The sequence below is a fragment of the Mytilus californianus genome, unplaced genomic scaffold (genome assembly GCF_021869535.1).
Source record: "Mytilus californianus isolate M0D057914Y unplaced genomic scaffold, xbMytCali1.0.p SCAF_10, whole genome shotgun sequence".
In the NCBI taxonomy this organism is placed as follows: Eukaryota; Metazoa; Mollusca; class Bivalvia; order Mytilida; family Mytilidae; genus Mytilus; species Mytilus californianus.
Window position 1 is genome coordinate 11101053 of NW_026262582.1, and position 19987 is coordinate 11121039.

Sequence of the window (19987 nt, forward strand, 5' to 3'; positions counted from 1 at the left end):
GAAACACAATGCTAATTACCACAAAATACAGATCAAGTGTGAATTTTGGTGGCATCACTTTAACCGTTCTAGAGTTATGCCCCTTTACAAATGGAAAAATTGCTGAATTTTTCGTTTCCGTTCTGTAACTTTAGTTTGCCTCAACTAAATGTTTTGAAATTTATACACAATGCTTATTACCACAAAATACAGATCAAGTTTGAATTTAGGTAGCGTCACTTTTACTGTTCTAGAGTTATGCCCCTTTAAAAAAGGAAAAAATTGCAGAATTTTTTGTTTCTGTTCTCTAACTTAAGTTTGCCTCAACCAAATGTATTGAAACTTATACACAATACTTATTACTACAAAACTCAGATCAATAACAAATTTGGGTAGCATCACTTTTACCGTTCTTCAGTTATCTCCCTTTATAACTTTATATGATACGCAAGCTGGGGCATCATCTGTGTCCCATGGACACATTCCCCATTTATTGAAACTTTTGTTACAGCTACCAAGACATACATGTTAGAACATTGTCTGCCAATGATATGTAGAAAAGAGTTTTTGACCAAACAAGTTTCAATTTACTGATTTTTCAACCTTTTATAAACACTTTTACAATATTCCTGTGTAAACATATTGAAATGGTACCATGCTGGGCTCAGTGCAGCCCTATTATTAATAAATCATTATGTGAAAGAGTTGTGAGATAGTTCATACAAATCCATCACCATCATATCTTTACTAATAAAGAAAAATTGATAGTTTCATTTGACTTTAGTATTGCGATTTATGAAGAATGGATAAAAATCTGAGATTAATTATTGTGATTATAAAAAAAATCACTTAAAGAATTAAGAAAGCAAATCAAGGTCACAAAAAATAAACTGAAGGAATTGCAAGAACTCTAAAAGGAGAGGGACCTAGTCAGTCCTAGTGCATTAAGAAAAGCTTCTGTAATTTCAGAAATTATTGTGAGGTTTTAATTATTGAGAATATTGCAACTAGGTGAGTTATCGCAATAATAAGAACTCGCATTCTGATACATGTATCTGATACATATCTCTGTATGTAGACTTTCCTTATATCGCAATAACTAATCTGAACATTTTTATCCATTCTTAAAAAATCGCAATATTAAAGTCATGTGAAACTTCAAATTTTAAAAAAAAGTTGAATATGTTTTATATACTTGAATGGCTAAGTTTTACTATAAAACATTAGTGTACGTGAACTTTCTTGTAAAAGAAAAGCCTTTATATTATCAAAATGTTTATAAATGTACTGCTATTGAATTATTGTCTTCCCGTAAACTAATTCCCCGATATTTTCCCGTATGCAATTACCTTAACTAAGTCTAACTGAGACACTCTCATTAGAACTTTGGTCACCGCACAGCGCAAGTGCGAGGGGAAAACAGTGATGAAAAAATTAAACAAACGTGCACTGGAAGGTAAATAGTAATATAAGGAACAAATTAAATACAACATTTAACAACTGGAAAGAAAAAGTTTAATTAACAAATGGGAAAGCGTGGAAAATTGAAAAAAAAAATAACATGGCTCTATCAATTCACTTAGTTATCACATGCTTCATATGCTCTGTGTTGATTGTTTAGCAATGTCAGGATTTTATAAACTTCGAAACTTGAAAGTTAATTAACTTGCTATCAACAACCACTGAATGAAATATTGCTTGTCATTTATACATTATAGATTCGTACAAAATATATAAAACTTGCATACAGGACTTAGTTTAGTATATATGCATGCATTGGTTCAATAATTTTGATAACATTAAAAATACAAGAAAGTCGTTTCATATGACTTTAAATGCATACAAAAATGTCTGAATTTACAGTAAGCCTCTCTTCCTATGCATGTATCACCCACCAAGTAAATCAACTTTCAGTCAAATTATGATGATCAGAAATAGGATGAACCAGATGAATTTATTTGCAAGAAATAAAAGTTCAGGATACAGCCATTGATTATTAATTTCTTTATATTTATTTTCAGTGGCCAAAAATGGGATTACTTAGAAGTTCGCCTGTGGGTTGGAATGTGGACTTTTATCTGCCTGATGATCATGGTGGTGTTTGACTTAAGTGCTTTGGTGCGGTATATCACCCGTTTTACTGAAGAAAGTTTTGCACTATTGATAGCGCTTATCTTCATAAAAGAAGCCATTGCTAAATTGATCTCAATCAGCCATTCTCATCCTGTAAAGTTGGGAACGAAGGAAAATCCGTATTACGAGTGTTGCTGTGATCAACCTAGTAATACCTCAGCTTTAAATACAAATGCATCAAGTCCTATGAATGTGACAATAGCTAATAGTTCTTTCATAAATGCATCAAGTCCTTTGAATGTGACAATAGCTAATAATTCTTTCATAATTGCAACGGAGGACCAGTGGCATCTGATGAATTGTACATATTGTCTTGAGATGGGAGGCGTGGTCAAATTTGAAGGTTGTCATGGTTTTGTTGATCATGTTCCAGACGTCTTTTTCTTGTCTATACTTCTGTTCCTCGGAACATTCTTCATCGCCAAAATCTTGAAGAGTCTTAGATTCAGCAGGTTTTTCCCACACGGTGTAAGTTACATACTGTTAATTGATTTATTTAAGAGGGAAAACTGATGCTGGGGGAAAAATGTCTTAATAACATAGGAATTGTATACAGTATGTCATAATGACATTATAATTGTATACACAATGGTATGATAACATTATAATTGTATGCACCATGTCATAATGACTTAAGAATTTTGTACACCATGACATAAATATTGTATGCATCATGTCATAATGATTTATAAATTAATATTGTATACACTATGTCATAATGCCATAAGAATTGAATACAACATGTCTGATGACATAAGAATTGTATACATCCTGTAATAATGACATGTGAATTGGATAGACTTTGTCATGATGACATAAGAAGTAGACTTTGTCATGATGACATAAGAATTGTATACATCCTGTAGTAATGACATGTGAATTAGATACACTTTGTCATGATGACATAAGAATTGTATACATCCTGTAATAATGACATGTGAATTAGATAGACTTTGTCATGATGACATAAGAATTGTATACATCCTGTAATAATGACATGTGAATTGGATAGACTTTGTCATGATGACATAAGAATTGTATACATCCTGTAATAATGACATGTGAATTGGATAGACTTTGTCATGATGACATAAGAATTGTATACATCCTGTAATAATGACATGTGAATTAGATAGACTTTGTCATGATGACATAAGAATTGTATACATCCTGTAATAATGACATGTGAATTAGATACACTTTGTCATGATGACATAAGAATTATATACATCCTGTAATAATGACATGTGAATTAGATACACTTTGTCATGATGACATTAGAATTGTATACATCCTGTAGTAATGACATGTGAATTAGATACACTTTGTCATGATGACATAAGAATTATATACACAATGTCATAATGACATATGAATTTTATAAATAACTATGTCAAAATGACATAAGAAATGTAAAATATCTTTCTGTAGAAGCTTTTAACATTGTTTAAAATGAATTGTAGACAGATAAAAAATAAGTTTTATCTAAATTTGTATATTTTCAATTGTAAATATTGGTTTTTAGGTAAAGATTGCATTCATGCAATTAAACCCGTTATGTGGCTGGCTTGATAGTTATCAATATTTCAAACTTTATCACTACTTTTGAGATGCACAAAATATAGTGCATTGATCATAACATTTGATACATCCTATCCATGAATATTTCCAGAAATTTATCAATGAAATATATGCTCAGATATTCAAGTTACAAAATGGTGTTATACTTGTCAGGAAAATTACATAACTTGTGCAAGGTGCATTAGTCTAATATCTGTTCTTAAAATATCAATGATGTCATTGTTAAAGTCATCTTTAAAATTGGAGTTATCTTCTTCTGTCCGTAATTGTAGTTGACTAAACGACAACTTCAACCAATACTTTATACAATGCAATTATTAATTTTTCTTCCCACTGATAAATTTAAGCAATCTTTACCCTTCAGTGCTTACAAGCACTTTGATTAGATATGATATTACCAAGTCTAATTTTAAGGGCCAAATAAAGGCCTTTCTGGACCTACTCCTTTGAAGACAACAATGGAGAATGCCAATCTAATGCTATAGTCAGCAATTTTTTGTATGTTTGAAACGAATGCATGCATATAAAATTGAGAATGGAAACAGGGAATGGTCAAAGAGACAACAACCTGACCAAAGAGCAGAAAACATCCAAAGGCCACCAATGGGTCTTCAAAACAGCAAGAAAATCCGGCACCCTGAGGTGGGCTTCAGCTGGCCCATAAATAATAATGTATACTAGTTCAGCGAAAATGGACATCACACTTAACTCCAAAACATATAAATGAACCAAATTTTAAAAAAACTGTAAAAACCTACCTTAATTCTCAATCATATTTTCTGGTGATACAATTATAGCCCTTTGATTTTCTGGTGTGGACTGTGTATAACTAGTAAATTGTTTTCATACACCTTCCAAATTTTATGCATAAAATAGTAAGAATATATGATATAAATGCAATTACATATAAACAAAATTTGAGTAATGAATGATTAGGTAAAGTAGTGATTTGGTTCAGGTGAAAAAGGTATAAATTAGTATGTCTGAAGCTTTCAAACTGAATTCAATTATATAACCCCTTAACATAAAATTTTCTCTATTTTGAGTTAGAGCTTGAAGACTTTTCTATAATTTGTTTTAAAAGCAAACATTTTACTGTCATGATTGTAAAATTTTTTTTTAGAGATATGCAGACAAACTTAATCAGTGATCTGCAAAAAGATGTGTTCTTTCTATGTGACATCATCAGGCATGGATGCCTTTTATCGTGAAGTCACAATAGGAAATTCTGTGGAAAGCAAGAAAATTTAACATTATAATTGAATTTTGACCAATGAAGAACTGAGATCTAACAAACCACACATTGATAAAATAAAAATAACCAACAGGTCAGGACCGTGGTCAGGACAAGGATAAATGAGCTAAGAATAAGAGAAATTAGATTATTTATATTTACTTACAGGTGAGATTGCTGATAAGTGATTTTGCAGTAATTATAGCTATTGTGTCAATGGTATTGTTGGATTTCCTCTTGGAAATTGATACACCAAAACTGGAAGTGCCAGATGATTTTCAGGTAAGAAAGACAAAACAAAAACTGTGAATTCATTTATTTTCATTGAAATCTATTTATGTGGTATGAGGTAGAATTGTATTTTTGTGGATACTTATTTTGCGGTTTTGTCAAATTCTCTATACAGTTCAATAGAATATTGTACCCTTATATTGCATTCACCTTGTTCGTCTATCTGTTCTTCTATCCATCTGTTCGTTCTACCACAAATGTTTCCATTATACTTTTTTCAGGTACCTCTGAAAAGAATTATTTATAATTTCTCATCACTTTAACAGTAATCATGAGTTGTACATGTTGTATTAAGGGTTGAGAACTTTTAGGATCTGTATGACACCAGTTTCCTGTTTGCCACCATTTGAATTTTTCAATTTGTTGAGTCAACTTAGATTTTGTCACGCTTTGTTGAGTAATATCAAATAACTTATTATTATACCCCCGCTTTAAAAAAGTGGGGCTATACTGTTTTACCTCTGTCTGTCCATCCGTCAGTCCATCCTTCAGTCCGTTTTTCCGTCCCATGAATATTTTTCGTCGCATCTTTCACAGGAACTGCAATACAAGGATTTCTGAAATTTGGTTTCAGGGTTTATATAAGTCAGCTCTACCGTGTGATGCGTTTTCAGATTCATCACTCAACAACTTCCTGTTTACCAAACACTTGTATCATTTTACACATGATAGCCAAGTTGAAAATGTTCTCAACAACTTCCTGTTTACCGAAATATTTGGGCGGGGGTATCATCAGTGAGCAGTAGCTCGCAGTTTCACTTGTTTTTATTACTATTTCACCCTTAGCCTTAAATACCACTACATTTTCGGTACATGAACTGCTTCAACTCTAATTTTAAAGTCAATAGATGGGGGTATATGTTGAAGGAATAGCATCTGAACAGAACAAATTTACAAAAAAAACCTCATTTAAATATTCAGATTCCAACAACAACCATGTGAACATACCATATGTGAAACTCAAATCAAAATGTGTCTTAACAAAAAAGGTGAAAATATATTATTAATCAAGAAACAGGCTCTGCAAACAATAAAATAAAAACTAAAAGAAACAATATTATAAAGAAGGTTATTCAAAGCTTACAAACAAACTAATTAAAAAACATATAAACCGAAAATGTAAGGAAAAAACTATCATAAATACCAGGATTAAAAATTTGTACGCCAAACTCATCATCAACGCTCCAATAAAAAATAAAAAGGCCAAATAAAGTACGAAGTTGAAAAGCATTGAGGACTCAAATTTCTGAAAGGTTTTGCCACGGCTACGGTAATCTATTCCCTCGATTGAAAATCCTTAGTATTTCGAAAAAAATTTAAAGTATTGTAAGCAGTTGATTTATAATTATTACTGTTATCAATGATGAATCATGTAAACACAGAAGTGCCGACTACAGGGCTGGTGATACCCTCTGGGAAAAACCTCCACCAACAGTGGCATCGTCCCAGTGGTTGTAATGGAACTCATCATAGACTCCCGGATTAAAATTGCGTAGGACAAACGCACATTTCGTCTGCTCAAATAAAAAATTCAAAAAGGCCAAATAAAGTATGAAGTTGGAGAACATTGAGAACCCAAATTTCTAAAAGAATTTGCCAAATACAGCGTAGGTAAGCAAATAGAAATTTTGGAACTTGTCCATTTAGGGTTTCAATCTATTTCATCCAAAATGTCTGTCTTTTCAGAACTTGTGAACTTGTTTTAATGCTTATGGCATTGGTTGTCAAAATGTTTACAAATTAAATAAAAAAAAGTTTTATACTTGTAAACCTTATATTGTATGCTATATTTTTTCTTTCAGCCAACTAATCCTGATCGAAGTTGGGTGATAAACCCGTTTGGGAAGAATCCTATTTATACATATCCATTAGCCATTCTCCCAGCACTTTTGGCAACCATTCTGATTTTTATGGATCAGCAAATTACAGCGGTCATTGTTAATAGAAAAGAAAATAAGTTACTAGTAAGTGTGTTAATTGTAAATTCAGAAATTTCAGCGATATAAAAATAAGAGGATATTATGGTATGATTGCCAAGAAGACATCTCTCCACAAGAGACCAGAGCTTTAAGGCAAAGGCATCAGGTTTTCCATTATCCATCGGAATGTCATAAAAGTTGTTACCATTCAACATTAGTTAGTCAGGATAAAAGCCTTGTATTTGGAAATTTTGTTCTAAATGACTAAACGCAGCTTGAGTCGGAATATTTATAGAATAACTAATCGAAGAATTCAAATAGAGAAAAATATTCAACGAGTGACCGAACAACACATTAATTCACGAATGCGCGTAGCGCATGAGTTAATTATCAGTGTTGTTCGGTCACGAGTTGAATATTTTTCGATATTTGAATTCTTTGATTAGTTATTCTTTTTATTACATTGGCAAATGGCTTTTTTTAAATGAAATTAATGTAGAAAATGTAAGGAACTATATCTTTTTTCTACGCATTCACAATTTGTTTTGATCCGACGTTATCGACGTCTTCACAACGCTTATTGTTGTATGACGTCAGAGAGTGAAATAACCACGTTTATTTCACATATGAAATTATCGGTTTTTATTTGACTGGGAAATCAATGTAATTCATTGCTACCAATGTAATAAAATGCTTTACAAACCTGTCATTCTGAAGATAATGCAGAAAATATCTGAACTTTACTGTGTTTTGCTTTCCATGAAAATTAGATTTATGTATAAACAGAAAATCAGGAGGGAGAAAAAAATTGTACTCTCTCTTTAATGTTGCCAACTTGAATATTGAATATTGAATATTTATCGACTTTAATAGCATTAAACTGGTACCAAGTTTGCAATCAGAAGCTTTGTGCTTCTAATAAGTTCTAATTGCAATTACTAAATAAAAAAAAAGCACAATATAAATAAGAAGATGTGGTATGAGTGCCAATGAGACAACTATCCATCCAAGTCATAATGTGTAAAAAGTGAACAATTACAGGTCAAAGTAGGGCCTTCAACATTGATCCTTGACTCACACCGAACAGCAAGCTATAAAGGGCCCCAAAAAGACTAGTGTAAAACAATTCAAACAGGAAAACCAACAGTCTAATCTATTTAAAAAACAAGAAACGAGAAACACTTATGAACCACATCAAAAAACAACAACCACTGAACAACAGGCTCCTGACTTAGGATAGGTGCATAAAAATGCTTCTGTAAAATGATTTACCGGTGACATTTTAAGGTATAATTTTTTTTAGATTTTTTTGATCAACAAGGAAATGTTTGAAATTTAAGGTTGCTGCTCATGAAAGATTGGTTTTGTTAGCTGTTAAAAATTTTCTCTTTCAAAAGTAAACTTTAAATTTGTTTTGTAGAAAGGAAATGGCTACCATTTAGATCTGTTGATTGTGGCTACTCTTATCTTAATAAATTCCTTCCTTGGATTACCATGGTTTGTGGCTGCAACTGTTTTGTCCATAACTCACGTCATGAGTTTGAAGAAAGAGTCAGAATGTACAGCTCCCGGGGAGCAACCTAAGTTCCTTGGATGCAGGTGAGATTTTTGTACAGCTCCCAGAGAGCTGCCATATTTCATTGGATGCAGGTGAAATTAAGTTACAAAACACAGCTCTAGGACAGCAGGTGAGATTTTTGACAGCTCCCAGAGCAACCTTAGTTCCTTGGATCGAGGTGAGATTTTTGTAGTTTCCAGAGAACAGCAAGAGTTCCTTGGTTGCAAATTCCTTGGATGTAGTTGAAATTATAGTTACTAAACACAACTCTCGCACAGCAACCTTAATGCCTTGGATGGTGGTGAGATTTTTGCATACCTCCCAGAGAGCAGACTAAATTCCTTTGATGTGGGTGCTTTTTTTGTAACTACGGTTGGGTTGATTCATTTATATTCTTCAGAAACTGATAAATATATATGAGCTTTATTGAAGCAACAGTGAGCTTAAGAACAACTAAATTATAGAAGTTTTTTAAATATTCATAGTCTTTGGTCAAATTTTAACTTTTTATCATTATCATTAGCTGACATTAATTTTCTCTCATACATCCCTTTTATGCTGTGCCTACAATATTTTTTTGAACCAGGATTAATATTGCTTTACATAGTATCATAAGAGAGTCATAGCATAAATATTTATCAAATGTGAAATATGGTTACAGGGAAAATAATTAAAATTAATTACTTCAATATACTATTTCTCCATTACATTTAAATTCAAATAATAACTTCATAAAATCCCTTACTCATAAGTTACAGTATATATTAAGTTTTTGACGGCTTTTTCTTTCAGGGAGCAGCGTGTGACTGGTGTATCCATCTTCCTCTTCATTGGACTCTCTGTTTTAATGACGAAATTTTTAAGGGTAAAGTATTTATTTAATCGGAATTAAAGTACAGATCCTAAGTCCACACTTTTGCTTACAAGGATCTGACCCCATTTTTATACAATAAAAATTTTTGCTGTCGTATATTGGTATCATGTCGTCAACCGAAGACATTTGGTTTCCAGACAATAACTTTAGTATAAGTAAATAGAAATCTATGAAATTTAAACACAAGGTTTATAACCACAAAAGAAAGGTTGGGATTGATTTTGGGGGTTATGGTCCTAACAGGTTAGGAATTAGGGGCTAAAAGAGGGCCCAAATAAGCATTTTTCTAGTTTCCAGTTTGTGGAACGGTGTATGAATATCTCTGAAATTATACCACAAGTTTCCATACCACAAAGGGATGGTTAGGATTTGCTTTGGGGGGTTATGGCTCAAACCGTTTAGGAATTAGGGGCAAAAAAGGTGGAAAAACAAAGGTTTCCTGGTTAATGGACAATTTAAAAGAAGTGTAACGGAGGTAATCCAAACTCATTTAAAGTACAATGTTGTGTATGTTTTCATTACCTCCCTTACACTGCTTTTAAATTATGTATAAAGAAATTTTGTATTGCCAATTTATTCTTAGAAGTTACTATTAAAGGAATATTAATTCTAGCAATGATTATGTATGTCATTTTCTATTTTAAGACTTTTATGATGTATTTAAATTGGTAATTATGGTTGCAAACTCCATTGGAAATTAGAATTGAGATTATGACCATATCTTGAGGGAAAGAATTTTTTTTTTTTTGGAAAAGTGGGGGGTAAAAAAGAAATTGTGAGGGGCAATTTTTTTTTTTCATTTCAGATTTCAGAAATTAAAAAGAAAATTTCTTCAAATATTATATTTTTTGGCAAAAAAAAAAGGGGGGGGGGGGGGGTTAAACCATTTTTTTTTGGGTGGGGGGTCAATACACACCAGCATAGTGTATTTCACAAAAGCAAAAAAAAAGGGGGGGGGTAATTTTTGGAAAATGACGCTGTCAAAGCGTCAATTTTACTATACCATTGACCAGATTTCATTTTATTGCTTCCGGTCGCTTCCAGGCCGCCTTCCGAACTCGGTTCTGTATTTTACATACCTATGTCCTGTACAGAATTTCATTCTTAACCTATCCATATGTTTATTGTTATAAAATGGTATTTTGAGCTATCCCTTTGGTATTTCTTCATATTTATATGAACTTTCGCTTTTATGTGCATGACTTTACAATCCATAAAAAAATCAGAATATAAATAGATCCGTATTGTTATGGTTTTGGACTTTTTACATACCAATGATAACAAATCGCTATCGCTAGAAAATAGTTCTTGAAAGAATGTTTACCTTTCTTGTCAGCTGAACTTAAAAAATAATAATCGGAATCATCTTGAAATCATACGAAAGATATTGGTCTTTATTAAGATTTAATAAGTTTTTTAAGCATGATAAGGTTATATCCACGGGGTGCGTATGGATTTGTTTACAAAGTTACTGCTACAGGCATAATATTGGTCAAATATGTTCTATTAAAGAATAAAATGACGATAATTGTAGAAATTTTCTGTCTAAAAGACTTTATTTCTTTCTGGATTTCTTCACTTTAAAAAGAATTATAAGATGCAGGATCTTTATGAATGGATAAGGCAGTGCTCAATGAATCATACCAAAAGTATTTAAGGGAAGTTTTACCCTTTCTCTGACAACGAGGTCTCGTCCATTTTTGAAACATTACGATTATTTCATTACTTTTTCGAGTTAACAACTAAACTATTGAACCTGTATTGTTTTGAGAAAAGCATTCTTTGAACCTGTATTGTTTTGAGAAAAGCATTCTTTGAACCTGTATTGTTTTGAGAAAAGCATTCTTTGAACCTGTATTGTTTTGAGAAAAGCATTCCCGTTGTCCAGGTGTTCATTACAAGCCCGTATTTTACAATTTACTTGCTCACTATTTTCAAAATTGGATACGAAAATTTCTTGAAAATAAAAAAAAAAAATATTGAGATTAGCCATCCACTTTTCAATAAATTAAATATTAATTTAAAATCAATGTTAACTGTGGATGACTTGGATAAGGAATGGCATTTAATAATTCCTAGAGATACAACAAAAAAGTGTGTAAACAGGAAGTTGTGAAGGGAGACAATTTCAAAGGGCAAAATTTAATGTGCTAACACAAGTATTGTCAAATCTTGTAAAATATTTCTGGTGGCAATAATTCACATATTCATAAAATAACCAAACACAACTTTTTAAAGTGGTTGTAATGTTTCAATTGGCAAACATTTTTTTACTGATAATCCACCTTTAATAATAAAAAAAAACGTCTATAAATAAAAGATTTCTATCATATTCATCTTGGAATATGATCAAATATGTTAGCATATTTTAAACATGCCTTTAATAACATTTCAGTACTTAAGGAAAGAGTTATTCCATTTTTATTTCTTTGATATTAAAGGATATACCAATTTTAATTGCAAAATTCAAATTTGATAAATTTAAATAAAAATTAATGCAGAAATTCCAATTTTGTCATTGTAAACCTTCTTAAATATGTGTAAGTAGACTATGAAGCTGTAAAGGATATATAACTAGTTTATAAGTCAAACAACCGAAAGTGGGAAAAAAAGATATACCTACTGTGCTACATTTGGGGACGGGTGGTAATAAAGTCAAATTATTTAAGTTATCTAGGCAATTTAATTTTTAAAGTTTAATTAATAATTGAAATGTCACTTATTTGCATTTCAGTTAATGCACATGGCACATGTATAAAAAATCCAGGTCTTTGTCTAATCAATATTATAAAACTAACATGGTAGTTATAAATAAATGTAACACCAAGTCACAAACATGAAACTTAAGGTGAATCAATCTTAAATCGGGCGCTAATACCACAGCGATTTAAAAAATCCTCGGGAGAACACTGGATTGTATTGCTTTCAGAGTTATATAATACACCTTGCCTAAAAAAAAGGTCTAGCTAGGTCATTAACAAAAAAATGAGGCTATAATGATGTAAAGTGACTTATGACTGATCATAACTGCCAACAACCACATTATTTAGACTCTGATGGATAGTTATCAGACTGTTACCTCATTGGCAATCATGTAACCACATCTTCTTATTTTAGTATGGGTTAATTATTTGAAATAAATGACTCACAAACATTAAATCATTTGAAAGAAGATAACTCTGCAATGATTTATGTTGTCATTTAAAGATTTCAGTATATATATATATAAATACAAATGTATCAACAATGAAATTTGGTTGTATAAATGGTGTCACTATATTTGTAATTGTCAAACTAGTATAACAATACTACTGTCTAAATCTACAGAATTTGATCATCCTTTAAGTAACAGAAATAACAATGTCACCAAGTCACTTATAACTTACCTCTTAAATAAGGACTATGTGGGGTATCAGAGCTTGCTTACTGCAGGCTCTTTGTCATCATTTTGTTAAATAATTCTACAAAGAAGAGGATAGTCTGTTAATGTATCCTTGACGAAGAATAATGAAATTGCAAGAAACAAATTTACATATAACTTTGAATATTGTAGATCGTTCAGGTAGTCTTGAGCCATTTCTTTATACAAAAGAAACAACCAGTATATAAATATAGTCATGTTACACCACTGTCCCAGGTTAGGGGGAGGATTGGGATCCCGCTAACATGTTTTACCCCGCCACATTCTGTACGTATGTGCCTGTCCCAAGTCAGGAGCCTGTAATTCAGTGATTGTCGTTTGACGATGTGTTGCATATTTGTTTTACATTCATTTTTTTGTACGTAAATTAGGCCGTTAGTTTTCTTGTTTGAATTGTTTTACATTTGTCATTTCGGGGCCTTTTATAGCTGACTATGCGGTATGGGCTTTGCTCATTGTTGAAGGCCGTACAGTGACCTTTAGTTGTTAATTTCTGTGTCATTTGGTCTCTTGTGGAGAGTTGTCTCATTGGCAATCATACCACATCTTCTTTTTTATATTCACTTCACACACACATATATATATATATATATATATATATATATATCTTGACAAACAATTAAAAAAGTCATAGACATTGAAAACAGTTCATTTCTTTTCTATTGTCAGTCAGCCTACCTACCATGAACTGAAAAGTCTCTTTAAGTTTCAGTAGGTAAATTATTTGAAAATCAAGACTTGCATCAAAAATATCCCAATATTACAGACAATGGCGTCATTTTTCCTCAGAGCTTTCAGCTCTTTGATTTTATTTTTTTGGTGGGGGGGTGTTCAATTCGTAACAGCATAGTGTATTGCACAAAAGCAAAAAATTGAATATAAATTCAAATCATATAACCAATTCTAAGTTCTTTGACTACAGTTATTTGGTGTCAGAAACCTATTATGTGTCAAATATTTAATTACAATCCAAATTCAGACATGTATCAAGTGCGAATATTGAGTCCATTTTTGCCCCAACTGTTCAGGGTTGGACCTCTGTGGTCGTATCCAGCTGCGCTCAGCGAAGCATTTTATTACTTTCTGTAATATTTACGCCAAACAATGAAATTTCTGCCTTCATATATTCGAAGATGTGTATCGTTTACAATAAAACAAAGGTATTCTGAAAAGAAAAGAAAGATAACAAAAGGATATTCAAACTCATAAGTCACAAACAAACTGACAATACCATCCATGGCAAACAACAGTACACAAAACGCAACATAGAAAACTAAAGCCTAAGTAACACAAACCCCATCAAGATCTGGGGGTGAATTAAGGTGCTCTGGAAGGGTAAGCAAATGCTGCTCCACGTGTGGCACCTGTTTGGTTGCTGATGTGAGTACAAACCTGTCGATAAGTTTAATTCTGTATGTCACATTCAAGCAAAAGAGGACTGGATAGTGGTTACAATAATCAAAATATATCCAACACAAATTATTGTTGTATATTATCTATGTTTACTAATCTTTTTTTTATTGGAGCCACCAATATACAATTGTACGTTTGATTTCAGATTATACCTATGCCTGTATTATATGGAGTATTTCTATACATGGGTGTGTCCTCCTTGAAAGGTATGCAGCTGTGTCATCGGGTGATGATAATGTTTATGCCACAGAAATACCAGCCTGACTACATGTTTCTGCGATATGTTAGGATCAAAAGAGTTCACCTTTTTACCTTCATACAGATTATGTGCTTAGCATTATTATGGGTGGTCAAAACAATCAAAGAGATTTCCATCATATTTCCTCTCATGGTAAGTTAGCATAGACAGAAACTGTAAATGCTATAGGAACCAAAAAAGGGGAGAGAACTCGTACATTAGAGACTTCCAATGATGATGATGTAAATAAAGCCATTTAAGGAAATCTCAGAATCGGCAGTGGTGCTGAATTTTACAACAGAATTTTGAGTCTCAGATTTTATATATTTCTTATTTCTTAATATGATGTTAAACCTGTGAGTTACTGGAAACCAACTAATTTTCACATGTCATTTATTTTGGCGACTTGGGTGAGTAAAAAAATAACGTGAATTTAAATATCTTAAACTTGGATCTTCTCTTAATTAAATATATTTAATTAAATTTGAAAATCACGAATTCAAATTGCCGCTTAGTGGTCTGTCTATAAAGGGCTAAAAGCGAAATAAAGTGTTCACGAAAATAAGTTGGTTTACAGTATTAGATAACAAAAAAATCCACTTAAACCTTCAATTTCATCATATATTCCTATACATTTTATAAATCAGAATAAAATGAAATATGTTAACCATTGACAACGGTCTATGAATGAATTTTAACACAATTTCCAATTCTTAAAGATTGTTGTCTAATGCCACTTTCACTAAATTCAGTACTCTTGGCTTTATTATGGCGTCCAGTTTTGTTGGTTGAGTAAGATAGAGTTCCCCGAGAGAACTTTTGTCCTTCAGCAGGAAAACTGGCAATTATAGTGAATTAGAATCCGAGTGGTACACACTTTGAAAGGGGAGGGGTTCATACTCACTACCTCAGTGTTGACAGATGATTGACAGTTTTCCTGTCAAAGGTTGGTGACTCTCTCCTCCTACTCTGGCTTCCTCCACCAATAAAAATTGGCTGCCATAATATAATCAATAAATAATTTTTGAATTGAATTTTGAATTTTGCATTTTTTCTTAATCTGAAATTGGTAAATTTAAAGGGAAGTAATTGATTGTTGGATGTTAATGTTATTTTAGGTGTTAGCCATGTGTTTTGTACGCAAGGGGATGGACTGGATATTTACAAGAGATGAATTAGAATGGTTAGATGACAATTTGCCTGAGGCTCATCACCGAGACCAGGAAGATGAATTGAAGAAAAAAGAAGAAGAGGTATAATGGTTTTAAGTGAATGAATGAAAATTAGGGGAAATATTTCAAAAAGGGGTAATTAAGAAACAGCATTTCTATGTTGGTTGATTGATTGACCTAAAGAATTACCTTTGACGTAAGTTCACTCAAAATTACATCATTGTCATTTCAGCATAATAAAAATAATTTTGTGCTGATTTAAAAAAAAAAGATTGATGAGAATCTAGGATTTTTTTTTATAACAGCCTAAAGGTAACATTTTGACATGGCTTTAAAAAGAACTGAAGAAGAAGTACACCATAATGCTTTTCTCTAACAGACATTTATGGTTTGAGATTGATCATTAAAAGGAATGTTGAATGTTGAAAGGGGTCATTTTATTTTTGGACATGGGTTGTGGTTCATTTATGATTGTGGGGTCCTTTCTACCCTCAACATTCATTTTAGCCCTGAGGAGTTCATTTATTTTAGTTCTGCATTGAATCAAATGTTACAGGAATCTTTATTTTGCTCCTAATTTATTGTCCCCCGTGCAACGCCGTCCGTCCGTCTGTGCGTCTTGCAAATATTGATTATATCGAAAATTGCATTGTCAGCGCTCTCATGTGTACAATTCTTGCAAGATTTTTATGAAACTTATATCATAGGTTTATATCAGCAATGTCTTTGACACTTTCAAAAATAAGTGCTGATCAAATATTTTAGACTAGTTATGCCCCTTGGAAAAGTTAATTATAATGGAAATCGCATTGCATTTGCTCTGAAGCCTTCATTTCTTTAAGATATTTATGAATTGTTTTAAAGAACAAAGAAAAAGTTTTTTTTTAAGTTATTGCCCTTGGATAGATAAAATATGTGCAACGCGGGGGACATTGGAACTCTGTTCTTTTATTCTTTACCAATGATTGAAAAATTCTCACAAACATATTGATTTATAGAAAATTAGCATTAATCCTTCTGTTTTCTTAAGTAGATAAAATTATGAAAAGAAAAGTAAAGGTTAGCAAGCAAAATTTTTTATTGGCATTGCATGGAAAAAACCAGAGGATTATGAATAGCTGACAAAAATTCAAAAACAAGAGCGAACATCCTTAAAACAGGTTTCACTGTAATTTTGCATTTTCCAGGAAAAGGAAGCGGAAGAACTATCAGAGGCTGCGACCAAATTTATGGACAACCAAGATTCATCAGGGCATACACAAATACCAATAATGAGTGGCAATCTGGAGAATATACCAACAGAGGTCATGTTTGGACCTAATGAGGTCAACATTTCAGAAGAAATGTCAAAAACAGGAATCTGGAAAAACTTGACAGCCAGTGAATCATCAGAAAAAATTAAGTTCCGGTAGGTGGCACTAACGAATGTAGCATAAACAAAAATTAAGTTCCAGAAAGTATATCACTAATGACCTAAACATAAAAAATAAAGTTCCGGTAGGTATCACTAATGACCTAAACAAGGTATCACTTACAAAAGTAACATTATCAAATTAGGTTTTTATAAGTCACTAATGAACATATAACAAAATTAAGATCCAGGTCTTATATTTGATATGTCAGTATTCCACTCTTTCCTCCAACAAATGTCAAATTTAGAGAGCCTGATTATTCCTCAATTTTTTTTTGTGGGGTTTGTGTTGCTCAATCTGTTGTTTTCTATGTAGTGTTGTATGGACTGTTGTTTGTCTTTTCATCGTTTTTATACGACCGCAAAAATTGAAAATTTTTTGGTCGTATATTGGTATGACGTTGGCGTCGTCGTCGTTGTCGTCGTCGTCGTTGTCGTCGTCGTCCGGCGTCGTCCAGCGTCGTCCGAAGACACATTGGTTTTCGCACTCTAACTTTAGTTTAAGTGAATGGATCTCCATGAAATTTCACCATAAGGTTCAATACCACGAAAGGAAGGTTGGGATTGATTTTGGGGGTTATGGTACCAACAGTTAAGGAATTAGGGGCCAAAAAGGGGCCAAAAATAAGCATTTTTGTAACTTTCAGACAATAACTTGTGTGTTAGTGTATGGATCTCTCTGACATTGTACCACAAGGTTCCATATCACAAAGGGAAGGCTGTAATTGATTTTGGGGGTAATTGCCTCAAAATTTTAGGAATTAGGGGCCAAAAAAGGGGCAAAAAACAAGCATTTTTCTAGTTTCATGACAATAACTTGTGTGTAAGTGTTTGGATATTTCTGAAATTGTACTACAAGGTTCCATATCACAAAGGGAAGGCTGGAATTGAGTTTGGGGGTAATTGCCCGAAACGTTTAGGAATTGGGGGCCAAAAAGGGGCCAAAAATAAGCATTTTTCTAGTTTCCAGACAATAACTTGTGTTCAAGTGTATGGATCTCTCTGAAATTGTACTGCAAGGTACCATACCACAAAGGGAAGGCTGGGATTGAATTTGGGGGTGATGAATCATAAGGGGGTTCAAAAAATTTGGGGGGGGGGATTTTTTTTTTTTTTTTTTTTCTTTTTTTCCTTTTTTTTTCTTTTAAAATTTTCCATTTTAAGTTGGTTATTTCTGATTTATATTGAAAAGCAAATAATAATGATATGGTAGGAGATACACACCAAACAGGATGTGTAAATTATTATATAATAAGTATTGTGCAATAGCAAGAAATTTTCAATTGCACAGTATTGCACAATAGCAAGAAATCTTCAATTGCACAGTATTGCGCAATAGCAAGAAATCTTCAATTGCACAGTATTGCGCAATAGCAAGAAATATCCAATAGCACAATATTGCGCAATAGCAAGAAATTGTCAATTGTACAGTATTGCGCAATAGCAAGAAATATTCAATTGCACAGTATTGTGCAAAAGAAGATACTTTGTATAAATTGCTTATTTCTTGATCAATTTCAATGGGGTTTTATTCTTGAATTCTTGGGGTTCTTTAATATGCTGAATCTAACCGTGTATTAAGTTTTTGGATTTTGGGCCCCGTTTTTAAATTGGTCCACATTGAGGTCCAAAGGGTCCAAAATTTAACTTTGTTTGATTTCATCAAAAATTGAATTATTGGGGTTCTTTGATATGCCGAATCTAACCGTGTATTTAGATTTTTAATTTTGGGTCCCGTTTTTTAAATTGGTCTACATTAAGGTCCAAAGGGTCCAAAATTAAACTTAGTTTGATTTTAACAAAAATTGAATTCTTGTGGTTCTTTGATATGCTGAATCTAAACATGTGTTTAGATTTTTGATTATGGGCCCAGTTTTCAAGTTGGTCCAAGTTGGGTCCAAAATTAAATTTGTTTGATTTCAACAAAAATTGAATATATGGGGTTCTTTGATATGCTGAATCTAAACATGTATTTAGATTTTAGATTTTTGGCCCAGTTTTCAAGTTGGTCCAAATTGGGGTCCAAAATTAAACTTTGTTTGATTTCAACAAAAATTGAATATATGGGGTTCTTTGATATGCTGAATCTGACCATGTATTTAGATTTTTTATTTGTGGGCCTGCTATCAAATTGGTTCATATTGAGGTCAAAAGGGTCCAAAATTAAACTTTGTTTGATTTCATCAAAAATTGAATTATTGGGGTTCTTTGATATGCCAAATCTAACCGTGTATTTAGATTTTTAATTTTGGGTCCTGTTTTTTAAATTGGTCTACATTAAGGTCCAAAGGGTCCAAAATTAAACTTAGTTTGATTTTAACAAAAATTGAATTTTTGGGGTTCTTTGATATGCTGAATCTAAACATGTGTTTAGATTTTTGATTATGGGACCAGTTTTCAAGTTGGTCCAAGTTGGGGTCCAAAATTAAACTTTGTTTGATTTCAACAAAATATGAATATATGGGGTTCTTTGATATGCTGAATCAAAACATGTATTTAGATTTTAGATTTTTGGCCCAGTTTTCAAGTTGGTCCAAATTGGGGTCCAAAATTAAACTTTGTTTGATTTCAACAAAAATTGAATATATGGGGTTCTTTGATATGCTGAATCTTACCATGTATTTAGATTTTTTATTTGTGGGCCCGCTATCAAATTGGTTCATATTGAGGTCAAAAGGGTCCAAAATTAAACTTTGTTTGATTTCATCAAAAATTTAATTATTGGGGTTCTTTGATATGCCAAATCTAACCGTGTTTTTAGAT

General features: G+C 32.3%; 1 protein-coding gene across 3 annotated transcripts in view; it reads left to right on the forward strand.

Moving 5' to 3' along the window:
• Positions 1-19987, forward strand: part of LOC127717603 (sodium bicarbonate cotransporter 3-like) — a 113676-nt gene that overhangs the window by 72990 nt on the left and 20699 nt on the right. For all 3 annotated transcript variants that reach the window (XM_052223307.1, XM_052223308.1, XM_052223309.1), the window contains 8 exons: positions 2001-2580; positions 5096-5209; positions 7021-7182; positions 8558-8736; positions 9488-9560; positions 14549-14794; positions 15760-15894; positions 17001-17221. In XM_052223307.1, coding sequence (XP_052079267.1) covers positions 2001-2580; positions 5096-5209; positions 7021-7182; positions 8558-8736; positions 9488-9560; positions 14549-14794; positions 15760-15894; positions 17001-17221 — 1710 coding nt within the window. The remainder of the gene's footprint in view (positions 1-2000; positions 2581-5095; positions 5210-7020; positions 7183-8557; positions 8737-9487; positions 9561-14548; positions 14795-15759; positions 15895-17000; positions 17222-19987) is intronic.